This window comes from Hyperolius riggenbachi, chromosome 1 (genome assembly GCF_040937935.1).
Source record: "Hyperolius riggenbachi isolate aHypRig1 chromosome 1, aHypRig1.pri, whole genome shotgun sequence".
NCBI classification, from domain to species: Eukaryota; Metazoa; Chordata; class Amphibia; order Anura; family Hyperoliidae; genus Hyperolius; species Hyperolius riggenbachi.
The window spans coordinates 523,073,708-523,101,533 of NC_090646.1; the positions used below are offsets into that span (position 1 = coordinate 523,073,708).

Here is a 27,826-nt window from a genome sequence, read left to right on the forward strand (position 1 = left end):
TCTGAATTCTCACATTAAAGGCGACGAACATACAGCAATACAACCAAATCATTCAATTTTACTTTATCTAACAAAATAAGCAATTGCAAATGAAAAAAACAAACATAATACCCGATTAGGTATGGGATAATAACACAATGGCTCTATCAAATAGATTCTTTTAAAGAAAAATTCAAAGACTTGCTGTGATCATTTCAGTGGTGGCTAGGAAAACCATGTTGAAGCAAAGGATTTCCCCCCTCCTGCTAACTCTCAAGGTAATCATAGATATAGTGATGATGGGCAGATTCGACCAAGAGACAAATCTCTATATAAACAAATCTGATTAAAGAGATCTGTTGACTGCCCATAGACCGCAAGCCGATTCCCAATCAATTTCAGCATGAAATCTCTCAAGCAGGGGTGTAATAGGGCCCCCCTGCAAAAATTATAGCATGGGGCCCCTTTTGTCCCTGAACCCCACGGGTTTGGGAGCTGGCAAATGGCAGCAGAGAGTGTTCTGCTGTGAAGCAGCCGCTTGAAGCAGTAAAAAAATTACACACGTTCCTGCAAAAAGTTTTTGTGAGTGAATGGGGAGGTTTATTTGCTAATTGGCTGCACTTGCGGTTGGGGAGACAGAGGTGGATGGCCCCTTAAAGCCTCTGGGCCCCCCTGCAATGGCAGGTGTCGCAGGGGTGATTGCTACGCCCATGCTCGCCGCCTCGCCACTATTGACCTAATGTATAAATGTGTTACGGCCAGAACCCGAAGTTTGGCCACTTCACGTTCTGGCCGGCCAATGTGCGAAGTGGCCGCTGCGCGGCGGCCAATGTTAGAAATGAAATTTATTCCTGAAAGATGAAGGTCTTTACATGCGGGCAAATGTAACAAAACTTAGTGAATTGAATGGAATTAAGCCGGCGGCAATGTAACAGATCAAGCCGCCGGCTTCAGCTCGCTCTCCTCCCCCCTGGCCCTCTCCTATACTGGGCAGCCAGCGGGGACATGCGTGTCCCCCCAGAGTCGTTCGTCGCAGCAGGCAATCCTGCCGTTCGTTCCTGCAGAGCAGGTACGGGCAGAAGCGATGTCTGCAGCCTCCCCGCTCTGCTTCCCTGCAGCCACGAACGACGAGTGTCCCCGCCAGCTGCCAGTAGGAGAGAGGGAGGCAGGGGGGGAGGAGAGGAGGCAGAGCAGAAGCCGGCGGCTTGATCTGTTACATTGCCGCCAGCTTAATTCCATTCAATTCACTAAGTTTTGTTACATTTGCCGCATAAAAAGACATTAATCTTTCAGGAATAAATGTCATTTCTAACATTGGCCACCGCGTAGCGGCCACTTCGCACATTGGCCGGCCAGAACCCGAAGTGGCCAAACTTCGGGTTCTGGCCGTAACATATATAATGTGTGCATTTATACATTACATGTCCGGTGTCACGGTGTCTGTCCGTCTTCTGAATCCTGTTGTAGTGTGACGTCACACATGCGCCGACAGCGTGAAAGGGGCCAACAGAAGATCCGGGATTCAGAAGACAGACAGACAAGGCGACACGGGACAGGTAATGTATAAATGCACACATTATATACACAATTATATATTATGGAAAAATGGGCTTTCAACGCGCGTCCAGCTATCGTTTGCCATTACCGCCTTGCACCTGACTAACTACAACAGCCCGACTTCTTACTTCATGTCCGACCGATATAATATATGTGACCAATTTCGTCCCGAAATTAGTTGCATTATGGGTAGGGCATGCACTTGGCGGCACCAATTTTCATCAGAGTCAGATTATAATAATCAAATCGTATAGTCGATCCGTCGCCAAGTCGTCTGCTGTATGGCCACGCTTACCCAATTTAAACTTAAATTATACAATGTTTTTTTAATGGACTGGCTTGAGAACTCATTACAAAAAGACATGCACACATATACATTTTTTGCAACTTTAGAAAGCTTTAATGATTCATTGACTAAAAACAATTAAAGGACAAATTATTAATTTAGAATGACTCAATAGCACTTATGCTGGGAATACAAGGGTCGTTTTTGCGGCAGATAGATGGTTAGATAGATAATTGCCTACATGTCCGATCTCCCGCTCAAACGTTTTGCCGCTCGATTTCTGATAGAAGTAAAACGAGTGGAAGATAAGAGAATCAAGCAAGCAGTGTGTATTCCCAGCATAAGAAAGCATGGTTCTTATAGGAACTATCCTTATATTATTATACTTCAAAGAAACGCAACAATTTCAGTAACAATCATGCCTGGTTTTGATTTCAATAGTCTTTAAAGTTGCTGGACTGGAATCAAGACGGGGATAAAATTCTACCTCGTTTAGAATAAGTTTGCATATTGCCTTTGTTATTATTTGTTTGATTCATGTTTATACAGTTACCGCAGTCTATTCAAGCATAGCCTATGCTGAAAATATGGCACTTTTTCCATCTCGTTCTGTTTGATTATTAGGAGTAACCTGGGTTTTTCCTTGCTCCTTTTATTCCTTTTATTTGGAATCCCTATTTAATCCCTGTCAGTATTTACCACACATTGATTGTATTGTTCTTCTGCGCTCATTGTGTGATAGTCTTTGAATAAAAAAAAAAATCCAATGTTCTCCTAGTCTGTTGGGTCGTGCCACTGTCACACCTAGCTGCTTGCGTGTCCTCAATCATGATCCCATGACCTGCAGCGGTTTGTTCAAGTTCTTAACACATTCCTCCACCAAGGGTGGATAAACAATAATGTAGAAATAGGATAAAAACAAAGGCACTAAAATACACTAAAAGCAGTTTAAACTGTTTTTATTGTATTTTATACTTTTTGGCACCTCTGCTTTTATCTTATTACTACATTACAGTAAGAAAAGGACTTACAGTAAACTTCCATTATTTCAGTATAAGGCAGAGAGAAGGGAGAGAGGGAGGAAAGATAACTTACCGAACACTATTTAGTACAGCTTTGTCTTTGGCAGAAGGTTTGCTCACTGGCCGCTTGGTACTGACAACCTTCACAGGATGCTGCTCTTTCCCAGTTTTACTGTATTTACTTTTGTCAAACTTTGGTTTAGGAATACCGTACTTCCTCAGGATCTATAGCCAAGAAAATGAAACTGGTAACACCAAAGTCGATGCATTTCAACAAATATTGCTGGACAATTAGACCTGCTGTGTTAGAGCACTTGTAGCATCAAAAAAGAAGTTGCATACTGTACGAGATGCACATGATCTGCACTAAGCATTCCATTAAAGGCAAAAAAAAAAAATATCACATATAGGCTTCAATTCATCAAAGGGTGTTCGATAACAAAATCCCAGTCCTTAAAATACCGCATTCGGTATTTTACACTTCACTGTGCTAATTCATCAATATTTTCACACATGTGGTAGATGTTCGGTAAGTTACCGAAGAGGTCCGTGCAGTGAGGGCATTACAATAGGAAAGAGGCAGCACCGACATCCCTATACATGTGCCTTTTATATTTGTTGTGCTGCCTCTGCTCTTGCTGAATCGGTCTCATTAGTCTTAAGTTACTATTTACTTGCCACAGCTTAGATGAACTGCTGAGAAACATTACACATTCCTTGCTTAGGTCATTTTGCCACGAGCTCCCACTTGCATCCCTGCAAATTTAAACAGGCACTCAAGGGGTTACACTACCGAAGGGTGCCTAGAAAAGAAGGGTGCCTGGAAAATAACTTTAATTCTTTTCTCTCCCCTGGCTGCCTGGGGGGTCTGTTCCACCTGAGAAGCCTGGCCAACCTATCAGCAGCACTTGCAGGGGACAGGGGAGGTTTCTATGGTCCGGTCACACATGGAGAAGGCATTCCAAGCTCCTTATCGACAGGGGAGAGCTGGAGATAAACACCGCACATGTTATCGAATGCTGTGAGCTTGATGAATTAACATTTGCTGACATTTTACTGACATGTGTTGAGGTAATCACTTAACAAGTCGGTAATTTATCTCTCTGCACAGGAATGTCTGCTTCTCATGCGGTAACTGCTTTGATGAATTAACATTTTACTAAGTGCTCCGTAAAGTCAGCTGTTTTCAGCATTACCGAATGAAGCCATAGTGCCCAACTTCTTTGTTAAATGTAGTATATAATAGTATATAATAAGTTAAAGTGGACCCAAACTCTTGCACAGGACAAAAGGAAAACAGAGAAATGAACCCTGTATGTATTTAGAGAGTTTAGGCTGTCTAATTCCCCTTCATTTGTGTCTAATCTCAAGTTGTAATTTGATCCTCCCGTGTCACATGACTGCCTATGGCAGATAAGCCCACTTGAAAGCACAGGCTATAAACATTATGTCTGCTTTCATCAAACAGGAAGTAGAAACAGTGCAGATATATTTTAAGATTTGTATCGGCTGTAACAAATACATTTTTTTGTTTAAAGGTTATTATGCTGTTGTGTATATTTTAGAGCAGAGAGGACTTCTGAATTCAGGTCCCTTTAAAGAAAATTAATTGTCCCCCTAGGAAACGAACTTCAATTATAATAGAAAAAAGACGAAACTTACACAAAGCATAGTAATCAAGTAGACCAATGTTACATAAAATGAGAATTTATACACAGAAGTGCTTGTTACCTGCGTAAGCTGGTCTTCCAGGAGTTTCTTAGGGGGGCGGACGTTGGTGAAAAAGGTGTGCAGAAGGTTTCCTGGTGTCTGAGAATTGATCTGTTCTTTGCTCAGGTAAATGTCTGACACTTTGATGAACTTGGCGGGAGTCAGACTCAGCATCTGCTCTGCATGGACACAGCTCTTGAAGATTTCTGTTAGAATGTCTCGTGCTTCTGGGACCAACTTTTCACCTATAACAATATGTATCAAAATATAAACAAAGTGAGGGAGTAAACGGAAGAGTATAATAAAGCAACTGGAGAGAGAACAGTGAAATACAGCAACACGTGTAGTTTGCCTTCCTAAAACAGAAGGTATTTGTGATAATTCCACTTTAAATGAGCAATTGTGGTCCCCCACAATGCATCACTCCTGAAAATGCAAATTATCTCTTTATTCCCCTTATTCTCCACGTGCATCCAGAACTGCTGGTGTATATCAAGCCTATAGCTTATAAAATTTACAGAGCCACATCAACCCAACACGCAGACAGGCTGTTTCGGACTGCTGGTGGTCCTCAGTGAATGGCAGGGGAAGTTTTGGGCTACCCAGAGCTGCGTGGGTATTCTACAGCACCATGTGTAACTCAAGGTTGGATAAAATGTAAAGTGTAGGCATGTAGAGCAGATCTGGATGTACACACTGAAATTCACACATGACAATCTGAAATGCAACAAACACAAGATGCAGTCAATTCCCAGTCTCTATATTAATGAACTGTTACTATGGAACTAGTAATGGCCCATTTCCACTAAAATTCCAGATCTATTTTATACTAAGTAATTTGGAGCGATTTTTGTGTGATCCTTTTCACTGTGCGATTGTGGGTTTTTTTTCCTGATGATTTGCCAGCAAGAGGGGGGAAAAAAAATCAAAAAAAAAATAAAAAAAAAAAATCGGAATTTGCAAGAAAACCACATAGCACCCCACTTATGCAATTTTCTTGAGCTCCAATTCATTTTAATCCAATGCAAATACAGGAAAGTGGCCGTGCTTTTTTTTACAAAATGCAGTGAGGACGGATTACAAAGCCCTCGGCAGTGTGGCTCAGCCCTTAGATTCTCAGAAGGGAGTACAGAGTGGAGGTTTGGAGGTTACACAGAGAGCAGCTGGGGAGAGGAAGGATGAAGTTTGTTTTTTGTTACGGAATTTAAAGGAATCCACATCCAACTAAGGCTCCCTGCACACTGCAAATCCATTTTCTGATTCCGATTACGTTTCCGATTTTCAATTCCGATTTTCCCTGAATACATTCAACAGAAAAACGGATCAAAATCCGCAGCATGCAGTAAAGATTAAAAATCTGAATCGGAGGTAAAAAAACGATTAAAAAGCGGGAATCGGAAATGCATGCAGTGTGCAAGAGGCCTAATACTGATTTAGCAGATCAAAGTGAACTCCTAGATTGTCAAAACCATTAGCTGACTTAATTGCTGTTTGCAGAACCCATAATAGGTAACTTTATGGAATTGCTGCTTCATTATCCAATTCCAATATACAGATGCCTATAGCAACCTGTGATCACTTCTCCACGTTACCTTTTAGGGTTTTATCCGTGAAGTAATCTCCCAATCCTGGAATTCCTTGGGTATCAAACAAACTCTGGTTTACTGTGGAGACAGTTAGGATTTCCTCTGTAGACATTTCCATAAGTTCATCTTCACCATCCAGACTTGACAAGCCTATCAGGTCACTGCTATTAAATAAGCTGGCTCGTATCTTCTCAATTTTGGCTCTGGAACGCACCTGACCAGAAAGGGAAAAACAACAGATTGGCTACTGTCTACAGCGCTGAGGATTACTTAAAATATGAAGCCAATGCTACAGACTAGACAACAATTCGTAAGCTATATGCCATTTGTGAAGCCTTATTTACTTTATGTGCATCTATTAAGGATTATCTATCTGAAAAATACTACTATATCATCTTATGCACCTGTTGGGTAAAAGATTAGAAGAGAACAGTTTTTGTTTGGTATTCTTTTGCAGAGAAGTGAATTGGAAAGCAGGACTGAATGGAAGGGAAGATTGGAGAATACTTCATGGGCAAAAGAGAATGCATTTAAAGTGAACCTGAGGTGAGAGGGATATGGAGGCTGCCATATTTTTGTTCCTTTTAAACAATGCCAGTTACCTGGCAGTAGGCTTCTAGCATCATTAATGTCTAAGGCTAGGTATACAGTAGGAGATTTTCTGGCAGATATAATGTCAGATCGGTTATTTCCAACATGTCTGATCTGATTTCCAATCACTTCTATGGGAAATCGATCAGAAATAAGATTGGACATGTTGGAAATAATCAATCTGACAGTAAAGCTGCAAGAAAAACTCATTGTGTGTACCTAGCATTAGTCACAACAGGATCAGATACAGGATCAGAGGGACAGCCAGACAACTTACATGGTTTAAAATAAAATATGGCAGCCTCTATGCCATTACTGATAAAGTAGAATTTCATTCTAGTAAACTGATATAGTAAACTCAGTCTTCAGGTCCCAGTAAATGTGCCTCTACATATACTATGTATGACCAATTCCTATATAGTAAACTTGTGATATAGTAACTACTATTCCTGGTACCTTGGAGTTTACTGTAAAGGGACTCTACTGTACAGTCTTGATTGTACAATCTAACCACTTCTATATAATCAAGATTGTAGAATTAATAGGCACCTTAAGTTAGTGCTTCATCCGATTAGCTTTTTTGCAGCTTCTTTCGGCAACCTCCTAGGCTCTAACTAGCCCTGGTAGGATAAAACATATTGGGGGGAGTCTGGGAAGCAGGTGCTGGGAGTTGCTACAACACGCTGATTGCAGTGAGCTCTAACTTATACATGGCCATTATTTAATATATGTTGAGCCTATGAAATTCATCTTAGTGCTACCTAAGTAAACTATTGATCCCATAAAACTGCATGTCTTAGGCCTGGTGCACACCAGAGGAGTTTTTCTGAGCGTTTTGAGTTTTTAAATCTGCTGCTAATGTTATCCTATGTGTCTGTGCACAATGAAGCAATGAGGTTTGTAAAAAAGCCCATAGCATTACATTGGGAAGAGCTTTTGAAACCTCTAAAAGCTCTTCCCAATGTAATGCTATGGGTTTTTTTACAAACCTCATTGCTCCAGTGTGCACAGACACATAGGAGAACATTAGCAGCAGATTTAAAAACTCAAAACGCTCAGAAAAACTCCTCTGGTGTGCACCAGGCCTTACTGCTGTTTTGGAAGGCAACGATTGCGTACGTTTTTTGTTTTTTTTCGATTCTTTACTTAAAACTGAATTACTTTGCTAATTAAAAACTACATTATGGATTTTTTTTGTAAGAGGAACGGAAAAGTGCATTTGAATGATGTATATGGTTTTCTAACAGTAAGACTTTACCTCCACAATTGCGAAACCCTTAATTGGCCGAGACATAGACGTATGGTTGTCCAGTGAAGAGGCTGTAAACATGGAGCCTACATCAGGCAAAGATGAAATCTCTACATTGTCTAGTTGCTCTACGAGGCTGCCCAAACTGCCCATGCTCCCCGTGCTGCATATGGAAAGGTCTAGGCTCTCCTGGCTGGATACTGCATGTGGCTCCAAAAGGCCTTGTGGCACAGCAAGTTCTGGTGGGAACTGCTCCACTGACATCTCACTGGCAGTCTGAGAAACTCCCTGTGAGCTGCACAAGGAAGCCTGGCTAGTGGAAGCAGATGCACTAACACTCACTGCAGGAGTGACACTGCTGGAACTGCTAATATCCATATTATCAGGATTTGGCATAGAGACTGCTTTCTCCATCTCTGTTTTGCATTCAGCACCTTCATTTCTGTCTTTTGGTTTTGGAGCTTCTGCTTCCTGAAGGGGAATGTAAATTTCATCCTTGAAAACACCTCCATGAGCATTGCAAGCTTTTCGAATAGCCCCTCTGACAACAGATTCCTCTAGGTGGGTTGGGATACCAGAAATAACCAGCAAACGGCTATGAGCAGTGGGGCCCACTAGTGCTTGACTGGCATCTGCTATTGCATCATTGGTGACTCCCAAACCTTGTGGGTCTTTATTGGTAAGATGCCTGAGGATCATTAGAAGAGTCAATGCTCTGTGGAACCATAACATGTCCTCGGGCTTGCTTCCTCCGATAGAAAGTAGAGCTGGATCATTCTCAGCACCTCGTGAAGTAGTGCGTTTTGCTGAGGATGCCTTGTCACGTTTGATTTTGACTTTCTTTCGCTTTGACAGCAGGCTTGGGCTTTGTGGTGTCTGACCTGGAGAAGACGATGAAGAGGAGGATGAGTCACTAAGATTTGTGGCATTTGTTGAGGACATCACAATGACTGCTGAACTCATATTAATAGGAAGAGTAACTTCTGCCACAGCAAGGCAAACCTCCATGAGAGCATGAAAATAAGTGGAGAACCTTCCTTGTTCGGTAACACCAGGAACAGAGCCACCACATGCATTTCCTGAATTCCAGTTTTGAGTCTCCTCATCGTACAATTTGCGCAGTTCTGTCTGAAGAGCCATAAGCATTGCTAGACATGGATTCAGCAGAAGTGCTATGGAAGAGGACAGGCCAGCGGGATTCTTCTTCTGTTCGAGGTGGTGAACTTTACGTAGAAGTTCAGCCAGCAGATGAAAGAGAAGCTCCTTTATAACAGCAGCTAGATCGGTTGTCCATAACAAATTTGCTAAAAGAGAGCAGATTTACAGAAAATAGATCAATACACATTGCTGCAAAAACCAGAAAGGATAGCGTGTTAAGGATAAACAGAAAACTTTGTACTACACAATTGTGGACACGTGAAAGAACTTTTAAATAGTATCTCCACTTCTATTCAGTAAAATTAAATCTTATCAAACAATCAAACAAGTCCTGCACCCCCTCCCCTCCCCAATTCCTTTAGATTGTAAGCTTGCAAGGGTGGGGCTCTCATCCTTTTGTGTCATGGAATGTGATAATCATTTCATAGCTTGTAATCTGTTATAACATTTTATTCATCATGTTACATCTGTCATTGTAACCACCAGTTCTGTATTTTGTACCAGTGTCCATATTTGATGTATAGCATTGTCTGTATCATTATGTACCCCTTGTTTGCTTTTATACTTTGTACAGCGCCACGGAATATGTTGGTGCTTTATAAATAAATATTAATAATTATATATTTCATTCATTTTAATAAAGCTGTACAACACACATATACTTCTGGTTACTTTAGTGTTTTCCCTGATAACTACTCTAAACTTCTGCATGTTTGCATTGTAAAAGTTACCTTGCTTGGCTCTCAACTATTACTTTCTGAGAAGGGAGTAACTAGAGCTAGAACCCCAATAGATGTGCAGGATCTCTCTTCCCTGTGTCAATAAGCCCAATATAGGCTTTAAAGTTAAACCCAGCAAAGCTATAGTGGTGAAAATACATTTTTCAGATTCTACTTTGTGCAGACATATGGGTCAGTGAGACAGAGAGAGAAGAATTGGGGTATCTGAAACCAAGGTATATAGATAGCTTTGTCATGGATTCCAACAAGTTTAATAAGAAAAGTCCTTGCAGCTGTCAACTAAAGTTGAAATACGATGTGGAATACGATGTGGGTTGTGATTATGGCGCACCTCCTGTCAAGATACATCAATAGATGGGCATCAATATATCAATAGATGGGCAGCAAGGATATGAGTGAAAGAGTGCCCCACCTGTCACTCACAAATTTATTTCCTGGTTCGTGTTGCTGACGGCCACATCCACGCTTAGCCGATCATTGTACGATTACTCTATGGCGAGGCTTGAGCTGGACTTTACCATCAAAATCCTGGTAACAGTAAGTGGATTGTCTCAAACAAGTGTAGCGCTATGAAGGCTATCTGATGTATGTATCTGAAGAGTTGAAGCCGTTATGAGGCAGACATCTGAATATGGATTGCTGGATGTTTAAAAACTTTATATATAATACAAGATATTGACCAGGAAATTTTTGTGCAATAAGTAAATTTGCTGTATTGAAGGATTCTCTTGGCTCGTACTGAACGGCTATATGCATCATTTTTTGAGAACTGTCTGCGCTGTAGTATTCTCTTTTAGAAAGGACAACCTAGATTTATTTTAAGACGTACTTCCAGAGGTTTTATTTTTAGTTGGCCTACTCCTGCAGGACTGATCTAAGTGTTTTGAACTTGCGGACCATCAATTGATTGAGGCAATATGGTGTGTGGGATGCACATTGTGGATTGACGCTGAAACAATTGGATGAGTGAGTTTGAGCCTGGGTTATGAATGTATTGAGTGGTTAATTGATTGAATTTATGTAATGATTTTAATATGAAACATTAAAGCTTTAATTAGCTTAGTGTGCAGGAGTCTCATTATATATACAAAGCTGAAATACAACATATAATGATATGCAATTACAAATACATTTAAACTTAAAAAATAAAAAGCTTTCTAATACTTTTTTTTCTTACACTGAGATAGAAAGAGACAGAATATTGGTCACATGACAAAGCTTAATGAAAGCCTTCTCACCTAGAAGCTCCACCACCTGAAGCAAGACAGAAGATGGGACTGTGACCAGTTCATCCTCAGATCTTTCATCTCCATCCTCTAATTTCCATGTTAAGAGCTGCTCAGTGAAAGCCATGGCAAGTGGAAACTCCAGGGGCAAAGAATTGACAACCAGAACAGCTCCTGGCGATGGAGACACTCCTATAACAGTATGAACATTGAGTAAGACATCAGCATATATCATGACTAAAAATAAACACCAAACAGCTGGGGAATCAGAGATAACTTGTAGGCCCAAAACGCAGGTCATAAAGATTGTAAATAGCTGAATAATTAATTTCAGAATGCTCTGTTCATAGCTTCTGTCTTCCTAAAGTAAATCTGGCATAGCTTGGTACAACATGGCTGCCATTTCAATGTCAAAACATTTGATGGTTGTCTCCACAGCAGTGTTCACTCGAACAAAGCCTTCTCTCTCTCCCACAACATCCATCACATGATGCATTGTCAGATAAGATGAGGCAGAGGAAAACTTGTGTTCAGGTAAGAAAAAGTGGTGTCCAGCACCATTCTCTACTCATCAGCAGATCCCTATACTTTTTGATATGATAACTGCAGATATCCTAAGAAAATCTGATGTATCAAATGCCTAGTTGCAGAAGAAAGTGACAGGTTTACATCAGTATTAGCAAGTGCTAATTTTCCAGTAAAATAAGTTTTTATTCTGCCAAGTGCCTCAGAAGAAACTTATACCTACCTATCTTGATGTGGATCTTGTCAGTGGGAATTATTGCTGTTGGGTATTGGTTGGTGGTTGGCGGTGGGGTGAGGCCTGTGTTACTTGGAGACGCATCACGTGGATAGCACACTGATTCAATTAAATTGAGCTGTCCATTTCTCTTCACTTTATGACCAAGGCCATAGAGCAAGATTCGAGCCCAAGGAGCTTTATACAATGAAGAGCTAGGACAAAATAAGAAATTGGTTAGACCAATAATTCTCACAGGGCATACAAAATATTCCTCCATTTTTTTTACACTGCATTTATAAAATTATAATAAGTTTTTACTTCGACTTTTTGTCAAGTGACAAAAAAAAAATGTGTGTGAAGTCATTCCCACTAAAATGTCCTATACGTCTGCATCTCTGTGTGAAGAAGAATATGGCTAAAGGACTCCTAATTTCACCTCAGAAGTCCAAAAAGATTATGGATGGGTTGAATCATGCCTCTGTTGCTTTGCTTGAGTGGAGGATAAACGTAGGAGTCCTCAAAGCACTTACATATACTTTTCTGACTCTGGTCTGATAGGGATCCAGCGGAGGCTTTCAAGGTTCCCCAAATAATTGCACACAGTGTTTAGCAAAATTGCGTTTCATAGACCTAACATTGAAAGTAAGATGGAAGCCCATGTTTTAAAAAACAAAACAAAACTATGATTATAGTGAAAACAAACTCACATTTTCTGAAAGGGCAACCGAGGTGACGTGTGACATGATGAGATAGACATGATGGGTATGTACAATGCCTAGCACACAAATAACTATGCTGTGTTTCTTTTTTCTTTTTCTGCTTAATAGAGTTAAACATCAGGTATGCAAGTGACAGTTTCTGACCGGGTCGGACTGGGTCAGACTATAGCCTAACCATCACTGATAAGTAATTACAGCCATAAAATACTTTCCTGTCAGTAAATGGCTTCTGAGAGCAGGAAAGAGATAAAAGGGGTCAATAATTCATAGATTTGAGCTCTGGCCTACTTCAATTAAAGGAGTTATCAGGCAATAAAAGGTAAAATAAGGGCTTCGTCCAGCCCCAAGCATGTCCCTCGCCGCAGCTCTGCCCGCAGCCGTTCGGCGTCTCTGCTTCCCGGTCCGCGGTGATAACGTCAGGCCGACCTGGAGGTCGGCCTGTACTGCACCTGCGTGAGTGGCGCTGTCAATCACTGACACGTGGACCGGAGCATACTGCGCAGGCGCATGCTGGGAACTTTGGGCTAGACGAAGCCCGGGTAAGTAGCACTTATTTTACCTTTTATTGACTGATAACTCCTGTAAAGGGAACCTAAACTGAGAAGGATATGGATTTTTCCTTTTAAAATAATACCAGTTGCCTGACTCTCCTGTTGATCCTTTGTCTCTAATACCCTTAGCCACAGCCCCTCAACAAGCATGCAGATCAGGTGCTCTGACTGAAGTCAGACTGGATTAGCTGCATGCCTGTTTCATGTGTGTTATCCACTTACTACTGCAGCAAAAGAGAACAGCAGGACTGCCAGGCAACTGGTATTGTTTAAAAGGAAACATCCATATCCCTCTCAGTTTAGGTTCCCTTTAAAAAGAGTCTGAAGCGAGAATAAATCTCGCTTCAGCTCTTGTATATAGCAGGGGCATGTGTGCCCTTGCTAAACCGACGCTATCCCGCGGCTAAACGGGGGTCCCTTCACCCCCAAACCCACCCCTGCAAAATCAACGACCAACTTGGTCGTAGATTTTGCTGCTGCTGGAGGCAGGGCTAACGGCTGCAGCCCTGCTTCACAGCGCGTCTATCAGCGGCGCATCGCCGCCTCTCTCCCGCCCCTCTCAGTGAAGGAAGACTGAGAAGGGCGGGGGAGAGGCGGAGATACGCGCTGACAGACGGGGGAGAGGCGGAGATATGCGCTGACAGACGCGCAAGAGGCAGGGCTGCGGCCATTAGCCCTGCCTCAATCAGGAAGTGATCCCCGGGACTTCGAGGGGATTTAGGGGTAAGTGACCCTCGTTTAGCCGCGGGATAGCGGTGTTTTAGCAGGGGCACACATGCCCCTGCTATAAATAAGAGCTGAAGCGAGATTTATTCTCGCTTCAGACTCTCTTTAAAGTGTCATTGAGCAGAGACAATGAAACCGTAAAAACCTAAAAACTAGATGTAAATATAAAATAAAACTGTGGGACAGCTAAAAAAAGTAATTTTTAGGAGAAGAAGGATAGATACAATTGTTTTTCTTAACAGTTAATTTTCACCTCGGATGTCCTTTAAGTATTTATTAAGAAAAGAGCTGATTTAAAGTACTCATGAACTGGGGGAAAAAATGAATGAAGACCATGGTGGGCTAGCTATATTACCTCCTCCATAGCATCCTGATGCTGATCATTTTCTTTGAGGTCCTACCTATTCCTATCCCTCGGTCATATATCTTTCAGGAACTTACCTCAAGCAGTGATTGTGCAATCGCGAGTTCCAAATTGCACATGCACAGCTAAATGAAGCTCACCTTGACGCTTTTTTTTTCACTGTACATGTGCGGTTTGATAATTGCACATACGTAGTAAAAAAGAAATCGGTTCACGCTACCTCAGGGAACATCCAGGAGGCTGGGGAGTAAAGAGGATCAAGCATGGGTAATTAGAGGGATCCCAAAACGAGCAGCACCAGGTTTTCCTATAAAAGATAATTCAACCTTTCATGGGCTTAATTCAATCCTTTTTTTTGCAGATTTAGGGGCACTTTAAAAAATTACTGAACCCCAGGTGAGCTTTGCCATTCTGTATCCTGGTGAGAAATAAACTGCACAAAGGGCAACTTACACTTTTACAGATAGAATCAAAGACTGGAGTTCACTGAAATACAGATTTTGCTTACTCTTTGCGGAAGCCAGTCTGGCTTTCTTTACAAGACACCACAACAAAGGCTGCTCCAGGAAAATTCACATCCATGCTGACTTTAGATTCTGTGACTGGGAACTCTTCTGAAGGAAACTGTTCTGGGGCATGCTGAAACACACAAGATAAGCCAAACATAACCACCCAGCCATCAAAGGAATGCTCTATAAAGCCTTAATAGCTGCATTCTACCACTGGCTGTCTTCACAAATATATTCAGGGGAAACCAGATGTATGGAAACAAAATGGCTGAAAGATTTCTATTAACTGCAAAACTGAAATGAAAACCTTGAGATCATGTTTGTGGCTAGCATCAGTTATTATATTCTAGCTTGCTTTTCTACAGCTCAAGTATAAATCAATATGGTGGATAAAAATGTCATCACAGTGGATGATATAAGAAAGTGATAAATACATTCTAGTAATCAGAGGCGTAACTGGAGGGGAGCAGCCCTTGCGACCGCAAGGGGGCCCCAGAACTGTAGAGAGCTCCAACTTATAACCTTCATTCTACTGATACAAGGGTCTATACATCAGATCAGGTGGTGGCTATACTTGTTATGGGTTTGAAGATCATTATGGCCACACTTGTTTTATCACCCCTGTGAGATGGACCCCAAGGCAGTGAAGGGCTCCATGGAGAGGCAAGGGAAGTGGTGTGAACATTTGGGGGTGGGCATCAATGTTTCACTGGGGGGGCTCCATAAATTGTAGTTAGACCACTGCTAGTGATGGCACACAAACCTGTAAGAAGGAACAGATCTGCTTGGTGAGGTCCAAAAGACTTTCCTCCCCTTGATGCAGAGCCCTGGTGATTGCTACACCAAGCCATTCTCTGATTGGCTGAGCATTGCCCTGGTAAAAGAGATCTGTGGTGGAGCAGTTCACAGAATGGATGCAATGTTGCAAGGACTGTGCAATAAGTATGGATGAAGAGCTGATGGTGCCATCTGGAATATAAAGTCAATATTTATTTTACAAACCATAACAACAAAACTAGGTGTAAAGCATAACAGATGTGGTTGATGAGGACACAGAATCCACCTCCTAGCAGGGCACTAAAAACTAGGGAAGAAGGAAACTATGAGGAGATCTAGTAAAAAAAAAATGGGTCTCTTGAGTACCCTGCACTCTACAGGAGGTGTCTATACCTCATTGTCTTCTGTGTTCTCCTATGTGCCATTTAGGAAAGAAAGCCCCTAGACAAGCGTAACGTTACCAGGAAGGGGCGGAGTCAAGAGCTGATTTGATAGAAGTTGCAGGTGCTCCAGTGTGATATCCCGGATAGCAGGAATGTGGAACAGGCGAGTAAAAGTATGAGGAGACTTTGGTGCAAAGATGTTGAGTAAAGCAACACGACAGTAGAGTCTTGCCAGAGCCGATTCACATCTAAGGAGCTCCCTGACAAGAAGAAAAATTAATACTATTATTGCCAGTTTTGTCAACTTAAACTTATACACAGTGACCTACTTCATTTTAAGCTATAATTCTATGCAAAAACATTCTCTAAATCAGGGGTGGGCACACTTCCTTAGGATGGGGCCAAATCCCTCTAGAACAGGCATGGGCAAACTTGGCCCTCCAGCTGTTATGGAACTACATATCCCACAATGCATTTGTCTTTATGAGTCATGACTGTGGCTGTCAGACTCCTGCAATGCATTGTGGAACTTGTAGTTCCTCAACAGCTGGAGGGCCAAGTTTGCCCATGCCTGCTCTAGAATGTGTCCACCTCCTTCTCACCCACCCGATGGAAGAATGATGGGGAAGAACTGGGTATAACTTACCCAATCTCACTCTCCAGCGGCATTCTCCATGGCGACAGCCGCGGCACTTGATATGCTCGTACATAATGACGGCGGGTCACATGATGCCGCTGTTGCCATGGAGATCGGCGCTGGTTGGGCGAGTTACTTTTCTTGTTCTTCTTTAGTTTCTTTCTGCACGTAATTTTCAAAAGACGGCGGGAGGAAGAAGGGGAGAAGAGCAGAAGCCGGCTCTCTATCAAAGGCCGGCTTCACAGCAGTCGAAGGCCAAATCCAGCCTGTGGGCCAGAGTTTGCCCACAGCTGCTCTAACAAATGATTCCATATGATCTGCTCAATGGCAGTTTACAGGACGTCGGTGTAGTCATCAGCAGTGGGGCAAATGATCGGTTGTTTTAAAATACACTGGGCAGTAGAACACCACTGCATAGCCGTTGTATTGACAGATTCTGGTCACATATCTGCTAGAAATCTGATGCGAATTTGAAGTGCAGTATGGTGCATTCATTGGAGAATACCATGAGGAATTCAATGTGGCTGTTATCTATGAGTTTATGGGTACCATAATACATTGTAACATTAGGTTACAATGTATTAAGGTACCGCATACATCTAGCGATTCTGGCAGATGATAGACCAAGAGACAGATGACAGGCTGATTCCCGATCGGATTGAGCATGAAATCTTATGGGAATCAGCCTAATGATGCTGCCTCGTCACCCCCCACATGAAGCTGTACCTCCCCCGTCTGTATCTGCCGCTGTCTCTGTCTCCGCACTCTTCCATACACACGCGCCTTGTGTGGTTGCTAGCGTATCGCACGTGCGCGTCTGTCTTTACACATACGTCAGCCTGTCCAATCGACACATGCAATCAATTTCGGACTAAAATTGGCCGCATCGTCGATAGGGCATGCTCTCAACGGCACCGATTTTCATCCCGATTTGGTTATCATTATCGAAGCGGGTTGGTCACCAAGTCGAGTAATCCTCATTTTCTCAGGGTAGTAGGCAGAGCACATTGGTAGATGTGTTCCATTCTGAAACAGCAGAATTACCTGTGAATCTGGATATTTGTGCTGTCCAAAGTCACTAAGCCATTGGTGGCCATCCTTCTGTATCCCACAGGAGGCCTCTCCAGCATATCTATGGGATACCAGTATCTCACCAGGACTCCTTCACTCCGCAGGTAGGTCTCCACCTGTACCAACTCATTCACCTGAAGAACAGAAACTCAAAGTGACAACCGTAAAAAACAACAAAAAGGGAAAAAGTACATAAAAGTAGGATAATTCTTTTCTTTTTTTACAAAAAGGAAGAAAATGGGGGATACCACTATAACCTCCTTTGGAATTATGTGTATCTTATGTCATTAATAGACTTAGCCACCCACCAGCTCACAAGCAAGCATACAGCCAGTGTGGTTAGAGGGGACATTGGTCACCTAAACTCCATACTTGCTCTTGGTCAAAGACTCAGAAAGTAAATAAGAAAGCACAGTGGTTTTATTTTTAATGTATTTAACTGTTGAAATAAAAATTTTAGACCATTCACATGGCTTTAACGCATATATACATTTTTCAGAATAGTAGAACTTCTCACCGAATCCACATCTAGGACCACTCCATGCAGAGAAAAGGTTTTCAGCATCCCCCTAATGGCAAACTTAGGTAATGCAGTTCCCACGGCAGTGCTGGCAACGTTGTTGCTATCAGGGGACCGAACGACCACAGTAAGACCTAAAAACAGTTATAGTGATAGTCGTAAGAAAAACAACTCAATGAAAAAGACAAAAAACATTGTCAGGGCTAAAAATGCAAAGCAGCTATACCTTTACGAACTTTGTCTATGGTGAATTTATTTGCTTCATCTTTAATGTCTTCGATGGTAGGAAGATAAAGATCTCTAGGGATGCCACCATTTTCCTCATATAAAAACTCCACCGTCTGCCGGGCTATGTCCACCATTCCTGTAATACAAAATGAAAACTGAGGTTAACAGATATCCTAAAAATTAAATCACTACTCTTCATGCAGACATCAAGCCAACAAATGTTGATTCCGTTGATGCATTTAATGACCAACTGTACATAATTTATTGCAATAAACCATGTACAGTTAGTCATTAAAGGTACCACCGGAATCAACGTTTGATGGTTTGATGTCTGCATTTCTATTCCTCGACCAACACCGGACCACACTTCACTTGCATCACTACTCTTTATAACACAATAGCAATACAATAAATGTACTGTTATTTGGATAGTTTACACTCTATTATTTTTTTTTCAGCTTTTTGCAGTAGATAGGCTCACTGTTACCATCTACTGTGCATTAATTAATACCTTTAAAAAGGCAGCCAAAACCACCGAAAAGGAATAAAGGGGGGAGAGGTGGGGAGTGGGTTATGGGGTTACTGGAAGGAAGGGGGGGGGGGGGGGGTTGAAAATGTTTGGAATTCGGAAAGTTTTTGTTATACTTGTGTTTCTATTAAGAAGTACAAATGATATTTCTTGTTAAGCTATGTTTGTATGATTGTGGTTATGTAATAATTCTGCATATGTTTGATTTATTCAGCGGTGAATATATATAGATTTCTGTATCTGTTTAGATTTGTAACTCTTCTGGTTCTAATAAAAACTTTTGAAATCAATAAAAAGGCAGCCAAGGTAGGTTATTGTTAAAGTGACTAAGTGTTTATCAAATTAATACTAGACAATGAAACACTGTCTAAAGGCTCATACACAATATATGGATGTCACCCGGTGGCAATCAGGACTCATCCCTAGGGCGGCATCGCTGGGCCGAGGCTGCACAGGTGCATAGCCTGAAGGCTAATGACGTGTGTTCTGTTTCAATGGGGATGGATTGGGGGTTTGATGGTGCAGCGCAGGTGTAACGTCATGTGGGTGGCAAGATGAGCGGGGAGAACAAAGCTATCACCCGTCATTTGGCTGAATTAATCTGCCTGGCAGATCAATGGCGAGCAGCGGCTCTTGGGAATCAGGGGCTGCTATACACATGCTGGATTACCGGCTGGTTGTTATCAATGTTTGGAAATAATTTAGGTGCCTTCAGGCTGACATGGAACAATATTTTAAGAACATGAATTGCAGAATATGACTTGTGCAGACAGAATGTAAATCTGTTCATGGTAATTTTCTTACGGAAGTGGAATTTCTCTGTCAAGAAAACACAAAAACAAATTAGAACAAATACCAAGCTGCAGCGCTCCTTTTATTTGGTCCAAGCCCGATTTTCTCTCAGCCTCATTGCGAAATCTCCTTCGAATGGTTGGAAATACTTTGGTCTCCCAAGCTTTCACCAGTAGTGCATAGTGATCCTCCTGAAAAACACAAATATTCAGAATGATCGGGGGATGAATTCTAGAGTCATCTATATGGGTAGAAACTTCATACCACGGGTCTGCTAAGAATACAGGCATCTTCATTGCCAATGTTCAGACCATGCTTCAAACCTTTAACTGAAGCACAGCTAGTGCAGGGAACTAACCAATGTCAAAGAAACATCAATAAAAGCAGCACATACTACAGTTTTATTTGCAGATCCCCATTATTTTTAGTGCCATTCGACATTCTGTAATGGGCTTGCTGAATTGTCTGACTACTGAAATGTATCGATGGCTAGCTGGCAATATTTCCCCATCCTACATTCCAAAAGAGCCACTGTGTGAAATGATGCTAAGCTCTCCTTCCTGTAATGTCACCGTTGTAGATCTTTTAGCACATCCACTTAAGCCTGGCACACGCATCCATTTTTGATTGGCCAGTTTTACCAATTCCATGTTGTATGAAAGCCTGCCAGTTTTACCAATTCCATGTTGTATGAAAGCCTATCTACACAATCTATTCATAGTATTCAAAATCTGCCTGTGGTGAGGTGGTAACATCGGCCAGTGAAAATTGGATGTGTGTACCAGGCTTTACGCTACACGTTACCAGTGAAATATATACCCTAGCAGATATTTGGAAATTATTTGAGATTATGGATCTACGTATCTCTGACCATCTATCGATTTAGACCTGGAGAACTCAAACTTTTGAAATGAAGACCGTTTATTGTTGTCTGACGGCTGATGTCACCATCTTGGCTATTATGCCCCAATTAAACATCCCCTCATATGCCCCCATTATAGCATCACGTATACTATTGCCCCCTTTATCTGCTCCACATTGTAATGCCCTCAGTATACTGTTCCCGAACATACTGCACTCACCAAATTGTGTCATTACAATCCCTAATTATAGTACGGTACTTCCTGCTATATTTTCCACATTACAGGGCCCCCATTATACTGTTCCCCATGATAGTGCCCTCAATTCCCCCATAGCAGTGCCATATTGTAGTGCTCCTGTATATATTGCCCCCCCCCCCCCATTACATTTCCCCTAGTAATAAAGACCTTGTTATAGTAATATCCAATATAAATCCCAGCAATCAGTATAATGGTACTACAACATAAGCCACACAGAAATTGCCTAATAGGGCAGCGGCAGCAGATATAAAAGGATGACCATGCAGAGGATGTTTTATGGCAAGACAATGTCCTGCATAAGATTTATCATAGACAAATGACAAGTCTTGCATAAGATGCATCATAAACAGATAGCTGAGGTGGCTTCCCTGGAAGATTCTATCAGTGGCTGCAAAGGGATGGACTGAAACACAGCACTGAGACAAGGGAGCAGCACAGGAAGAAGCATAAAGCATCAGATCTGTAGAAGTGGGGATTTTCTGCACTACAAAGGACCCAAGACCGAAGGAGGTCTACTCATACTATTTGCATGCATATATTTCCAATCTAATAAGACAAATAGCTAACCCGTGGCATATCATCATCGTCGTCGTCATCACTCTCATCATCTGCGATCGGCGGAGGATGTGGATCAGGGCCAGATGTAATGAAGTTTTCATAGCTCAGCTCCACCTTATAGTGGCAGGAGGCATCACTGTCATATTCTACACCAAAAAAAAAAATGCATTTATAAAGGACGTTTTTTAGTTCAAACTTTTTTAAAAGCACGTTGTGCAGAATGTTCCTAAATATACAATTTTTGCGTTACTATTTTCTATAGGCTGGCTGGTAAAAATATTTCTCTTTGTGAAATATTACTCCAGGTAACAGCAGAATGTGAGCTGTCCAAACTCATCCCTTTTTCCTCATCACCCATTTGAGGTAGTCAAGAAGTACGCTCCAGACAGCCTCTTTGTTAAGGCTCATACACACGGGGCACAACTGTCACCACAAACACGTGGCACGCACATGTCTGGGCGACAGTTGCTCCATGTGTATGAGGCGCGCACCCCGAACTGTCACCGGAGACAGCAGTTGCCGTGTGATTGAAAAGTTCAATCGCTCGCAACCTCTGTCTCCGCAACTGTCGCTAGTCCGACACGCGTACTGCGTGCGTATGTGGACTAGCGACAGCTACCCACACACTGAACGGAGCTTCCGGCGGGGGGGCCGAACCTTCGGCGACAACTTCCGCCGCGTCTCTGCCTGTTTGGCAGAGACGTGTAGACAGCGGTCGCTCAGGCGGAGCGGTCGCCGAGCTGTTGCGCACACGTCTCCTGTGTACTAGCAACAGCAACGACCGTAGCCTGTGAGTATGTACCATAAGGGCAAAGCCAGTCTCCTGAGCCATTTCACATGTACAGGCTCTATGGAGACTCGGGAGGGGAGGTTGGTGAAAGTGGGCCTTGGGTAGTACAAATCCAGCCCTGCTAATCCTCCATTCACCTTTTCTAAAAATAAAAAATGGGTGGGCGAAGAATACCTTTAGTCAGAATCCCATACATAAGTGTGATATTTATTAACCCTTTTATTCTATTACACAGTCAATTAACATTGCCACAGAAGATTTCCCACACTTGGAAAATGGTAATTTACTGACCATAGTATAATGTGCCAGTACTCTCATCTGCATATCTATTTGGCGCGGGCTACATTTCACAGTCAGAGTCCAATAAGTGTAAACACCCTCGGTGAGTCTTATCTATAGTCTGTAATCCCATCTTTTTTTTTTTCATTTACTTTTTTTTTTCTTTTGGTCGTTGCTCATATTCACATAACGTTAATATTGCAATATGGTTGTTTGATGTTAACTGTTAATTAGTAATGCCTCTTCTGTTTTTAAATCATCAAAACAGCATTTTCAGGTCATAATGATGACATGGGTTGCTATAGTTTTTACTTTACTTAAATACTAGCAAATGACATTTCCTGGGTACTTATTTCAATTGACTACTGTATAATGCAAGAGTCCCATGTGTAATCTATGCATTTCTGCTTTCAATACAAATTAATGTGATAAAAAAATAGTATTCTCCAATTTAATTTCCTTGCAAGGGAATGCGCAAGGAAAGATGGCAAAGACAAGCCCGTTTTGGTCTAGGTAAAGGCTGTACAGTATATCATTTTAGCAATATGTTGTAATTGGCTAGCCCACTAGTTCTTCAAACATGATGATCATCTTTATCTGCTTACGCTGTAAGATGGTGGCTGCTGCTGCAATGCGACAGGGTGGACCGTGGTTTCCTGGGTCAGATGCTATGCTGGTTCCCGCATCATTATCACTGTCAGAGGCCATTGCAAATGGCAGTGCTTCAAAGTTTGCGCTGATCTCTTCAGCCAGGTCAATGCACAGATCTGCAGCATTTCTATGAGCTTGACCGTCTGCAAAAGCAAACTGACGGGATCCAAAATTCGCCCGGATTTTGGTATTCTGTCAACAGTAAAACGCAGTTACTCGTTAATCAAGTTACACTCTAAAATGAAAAGCTACTCTCCATAATATTTTAATTTCACATTTCCCTTTAAGATCACTTATTTGCATAGTACATTAGGAACATAACAATCACAGATACAGTTTGCTCGGTATCAATATGGAAGAAGCTACTTCTGCAATAGAAACTTTCGGTATTCAAGACAAGAGAAAGACACAGGAGCAAACAAAACTATCTTTGTATGAAGAGATAGAACATTCTACTACCTTCTGGAGATTAAGTCTGCAAAAAATAACAAATTAATTTCTGGGATATTACCTTCTTTTGAATATGTACAACTGGCCACATTCCTCCAGACACATCTTCAAGGTATGGACAGAGCCTCTGGCCACAGTAGGTGAAGTACACTCTGCCTTTAGTGGGTTGACCAGGAGGTGGTGGAGTGCCTTCCGTTCTCTCCCAACCTATGCCAGCAACATCCCCTAAGGTACACAACAACACATAGCATAGATGCAGGCCCATAAACCTGAACTAGCAGTTTCAGTGAGAAAGATAGGTGTCAGGAGCCAAAAGAAAACTATGCAAGTTCTGAAACATTACTGGCAAGTGGGCAGGTGTTTAAGGGCCCCGTTTCCACTATCGCGGTTTCCGCCGCGATTCCGCAGAGTTTCCCCGTACATGAATCGCACGGGGAAACTCTGCCATAGGGGATAACGGAGCCGCGGCCGAATCGCTTGCGAGAGCGATTCGGGCAGAACCCCCTGCAGAATTCGCGGCGGAGGCTGCGAATCCCATAGCCGTGCATGGCACGGCTCATGGGATTCGCCTGCGATCCTGCCCACCCGTTCAGTGCCGGCGTGCGTCTGCGAGATGCATGCCGCACTAGTGGAAAAGAGCCCTTAAAGGGAACCTGAAATGAGAGGAATATGGAGGCTGCCATATTCATTTTCCTTTTAAACAATGCAAATTGCCTGTCTGTCCTGCTGATCCTCACCTCTCAGGGCCCGTTTCCACTAGAGCGAATCTGCATGCGTTTCCTGCATGCAGATTCGCATAGACAATGCAAGTGGATGGGACTGTTTCCACTTGTCAGGATTTCTGAGAGTTTTGAAAAAATATGCACGGCAGAGCCATCAGAATTCGCATACCGCTATGCGATTCGCATACAATGTATTTAATAGGAAATTCGCATCCGGTTTTGGTATGCAAATTTCCATGCGAATTCGCATACGATTTCGCATAGAAACAATGGAAAAGCACACAGGCCATTGCCATGGTTAAATTCGCATACATAGTCAGAAATCGTATGTGAATTCGCATGAAAATTCGCATACAACCGCATGCGAAATTTGCATCCGCATGCAAATTTTTTCTGTGGCGATTCCCACCGCACAAGTGGAAACGGGCCCTAATACTTTTAGCCATAGATGATAATCAAGCATGCAGATCAGGTGCTCTGACTGAAATCTCACAAGATTAGCCACATGCTTGTTTCAGATGTGTGATTCGGACACTATTCAAGCTAGAAGGATTAGGACTGCCAGGCAACTGGTTTTATTTAAAAGGAAATACATATGGCAGCCTTCATATACCTCTCACTCCAGGTTTCCTTTAATGCTGTAAGTTACTTATACCTTTGCCAAAGCAATCTGGAGATCAGTCCCTACCAAAATACTGTTATTGTTGTTCTACGGGACATGGTTGAATTTAATCATTTATGGTTGAATTTAATCTAGTATCTGTGCAGGTATGCCACAAGGTCAAAGACATCAGTGAACTCCATTGTTGGCTCATGACCCCCCTCCTATTTACAATGGGCTATCATCTGCTGCCTGACAGTTACAATATGATAAAAATGCAATAATATGAATCATACCAGGTGACAAAGCCACATCTAAGCGCACACTCTTCCACTGCAGCAGACTGGATCCATTGTAATGTACAGCTCGTCCATTACTGGGGAAAATAATATAGGATGTTTCAAAGCTTAACAGTCCATATTTATGCAAAACATTCAGCAAAACACTTCATTCTTGGACCTCTACTTGGCTCTACTGTACTAGTTTTACACAAAATCCTGGTTGATAGGATACAGTGAGCCAGTGCAAGATTATACACTTTCATAATCAGTCTGAAAATTATCACTGAGACAATACAATGAACTGTAGTGTAAAGTTACTTTCTACAACTATGACACAGTAGTGTAAAATTACTAGCAAACTCTACTGCAAAAAAGGAATCAAGACTGTAAAAATGTGCCTATGCAGCCATGCAATACAACTCCATGCACCCAGTTTACCCTCAGATCCAGTGTTTATTATGGCTAAGGTCACCACATGTTCTAGCTGAGAAGCTGATGTAGGTACAGAGCATTTTTATGAAACTTATTATAAAGGCTGGATGCAGTAACCCCTTGCAATGATCTGAACAATGACGGCACTTACTTGTGAAACAGACATGTACCCACAGGGTTAGTCCAAGCTCCGTCTCTTTTTTCTGCTTCCGTAGCAAATCCAAAAGACACAATTGGACCAGTGTCATCATCAACATCTCCATAAGAGACAATTTCAATCTCCCAGTAAAATGATGGTGCCTGAAAAAAAAAACATGGAAAAGAATGATCCAACTATACATCATTTAAGCTTTAAATTGACTTTAAAGTAAACATGCACAATGTAAACAAATGAAACCACATAATGACAGGTTATCTCAAGTAAAATCTGCATGGAAAAAGTTTTTTTTATCCTCTCAAAACTATGCCCAGGAATAAGAGTCACGAGAAAGACCCATCTCTCTCCTCTGATCTTTCAAGCCTCTGTTGAGTGTCTCATTGACCACCAAGTGAAGATTAGAAACAGATCATTTTATTCTCAGTTCCAGTTATCTCTGCACAACCTCTGTAACAGCAATTTAAGGTGCCAAAATACTACATATGGGCAGCCACGTGGGGCACAAATGGGGAAGCAGGAACAGGCGAGATTTGAGTGCACAGAAACCAGGAAAGGGGGGGGACACAATAGCAGTTGGGGGGGACACTGGTGATATTTCACACCATTACCGCTGGTGATATTTCACACATTACATTCTTTACAATGTTTTTCACAAAACCATTTTTCTAGTAAAGAGTAAAATGTCTTCCTTTTGCTCACATTAGCTTGAGAAACATTTTGCTGCCCAAGCTAGAATGCAGCATTTGTGTCAGGCAGACACCATTTAAACATCAGATTACCATCCAAACATTTCTACGATGAAATGAGAAAGTTACTGACAATATGTTCACAAAATCGCATAAAGCATGCATGTAAAAACTGAGGCTGCCCTTACTTGTACTGGTACAGGAGATGTTGCATAAATAAAGGTTCCCCGTGGCAGCCCTCCTCCTGCACTGGGGTCTGCTAGGAATGTTACAGCAGTCAGGTGAGAAGAGAACATACAGGCTCTTACTGGCGGGAAGACTCGAGAGGGGCACCAGGTGATCTCTTTAGGCTGTTGTATAGAGAGAGGGGTGAAAGCACTGACATGTATAAACAAATGCACACACTAAGACTGTGAAGTAAGGTACTCACCTGTCGCCGTTCAGTCTGCAGAGGTGGAGGTGGCGGTCGAGCACAATCACGATAAAGCATGCGTAATCGCTCACACTGTACTTCCACCACTGACAGGCGCTCCCCTGAAATACAACAGATATTACATCAGCATGCCTTGAAGCATAAGCACCTTTTCAATTTTGTATAGAACAATTTAGCCAGTATGGTAGTCCAGCCACACCCACTCCCCACCTATCTTATCATACACAGGCCTCAGCAGTCTCCAAGTCTCACCTGGACTACATTCCTGTGCTACCAAATTTAGCACTTCCACAGCGGCTGGGCACTGCTGTATAAACTCTTCACAGAACAAACTGTCCTCCAAAAGCTGTGCCATGACCAGACAGGCTCTGACAGAGGAAATACAGTATCACATGTAAGCATATAACACCAGTACATATAAACATAATGGTAACATTATAGTAGAGATTTTAGATTGGAAGCCCCTCTGAGGAGCTGCTAATGACAGAAATTGTGCAATGTATTTGGAAAGCAGTGCATAAAAACACCATAGAAATACATTAAGACACAAATCAAATGAAATTTGATGTAATACATAAACTGTACAAATACTGCCTATTACTTGGCTTCTAGAAAAATTCCAATTTCACTGAATTTAAGATATCAACTAAAACATTTTACCTTTTTAGTTTTAAACCCATGTTTATAAGCAAGTTTGCTTTTTTAATTACATACTTGTACACAAATAAGTGGAAAGAAATATATAAGTGGAAACATTTAAAAACAAAATCCCAACATGCTACCTTAACATACAAAAATATACAACAAAGGTAATATAACAAAGATAGGTTTCATCAGTTCCACTCCTTTTACAGTGAGGTGATAATTATTCACAATAGTATTCATCTCCAGTACCTTTTTTACATTTCTGTCCCTCAGATTAACACATGCAAATATTATTCTATACAGCAAATATATGTGAATTACTGTTATTATATGACATTCTCTCTAAAACCTCCCCCGAATTAGTATAC

General features: G+C 41.9%; 1 protein-coding gene across 2 annotated transcripts in view; it reads right to left on the reverse strand.

Moving 5' to 3' along the window:
- The window catches only part of HECTD4 (HECT domain E3 ubiquitin protein ligase 4), a 218,182-nt gene that overhangs the window by 21,882 nt on the left and 168,474 nt on the right, over positions 1 to 27,826 (reverse strand). For both annotated transcript variants that reach the window (XM_068245864.1, XM_068245855.1), the window contains exons 44-64: positions 27,066 to 27,181; positions 26,811 to 26,914; positions 26,569 to 26,730; positions 25,689 to 25,837; positions 25,121 to 25,200; positions 23,563 to 23,726; positions 23,006 to 23,243; positions 21,341 to 21,477; positions 19,717 to 19,843; positions 18,330 to 18,467; positions 18,101 to 18,237; positions 17,557 to 17,717; positions 15,954 to 16,135; positions 15,479 to 15,684; positions 14,715 to 14,845; positions 11,853 to 12,058; positions 11,117 to 11,296; positions 7,990 to 9,284; positions 6,147 to 6,354; positions 4,576 to 4,799; positions 2,918 to 3,069 (exon numbers count right to left, since the gene is read on the reverse strand). In XM_068245864.1, the coding sequence (XP_068101965.1) occupies positions 2,918 to 3,069; positions 4,576 to 4,799; positions 6,147 to 6,354; positions 7,990 to 9,284; positions 11,117 to 11,296; positions 11,853 to 12,058; positions 14,715 to 14,845; positions 15,479 to 15,684; positions 15,954 to 16,135; positions 17,557 to 17,717; positions 18,101 to 18,237; positions 18,330 to 18,467; positions 19,717 to 19,843; positions 21,341 to 21,477; positions 23,006 to 23,243; positions 23,563 to 23,726; positions 25,121 to 25,200; positions 25,689 to 25,837; positions 26,569 to 26,730; positions 26,811 to 26,914; positions 27,066 to 27,181 (4,497 nt within the window). The remainder of the gene's footprint in view (positions 1 to 2,917; positions 3,070 to 4,575; positions 4,800 to 6,146; positions 6,355 to 7,989; positions 9,285 to 11,116; positions 11,297 to 11,852; positions 12,059 to 14,714; positions 14,846 to 15,478; positions 15,685 to 15,953; positions 16,136 to 17,556; positions 17,718 to 18,100; positions 18,238 to 18,329; positions 18,468 to 19,716; positions 19,844 to 21,340; positions 21,478 to 23,005; positions 23,244 to 23,562; positions 23,727 to 25,120; positions 25,201 to 25,688; positions 25,838 to 26,568; positions 26,731 to 26,810; positions 26,915 to 27,065; positions 27,182 to 27,826) is intronic.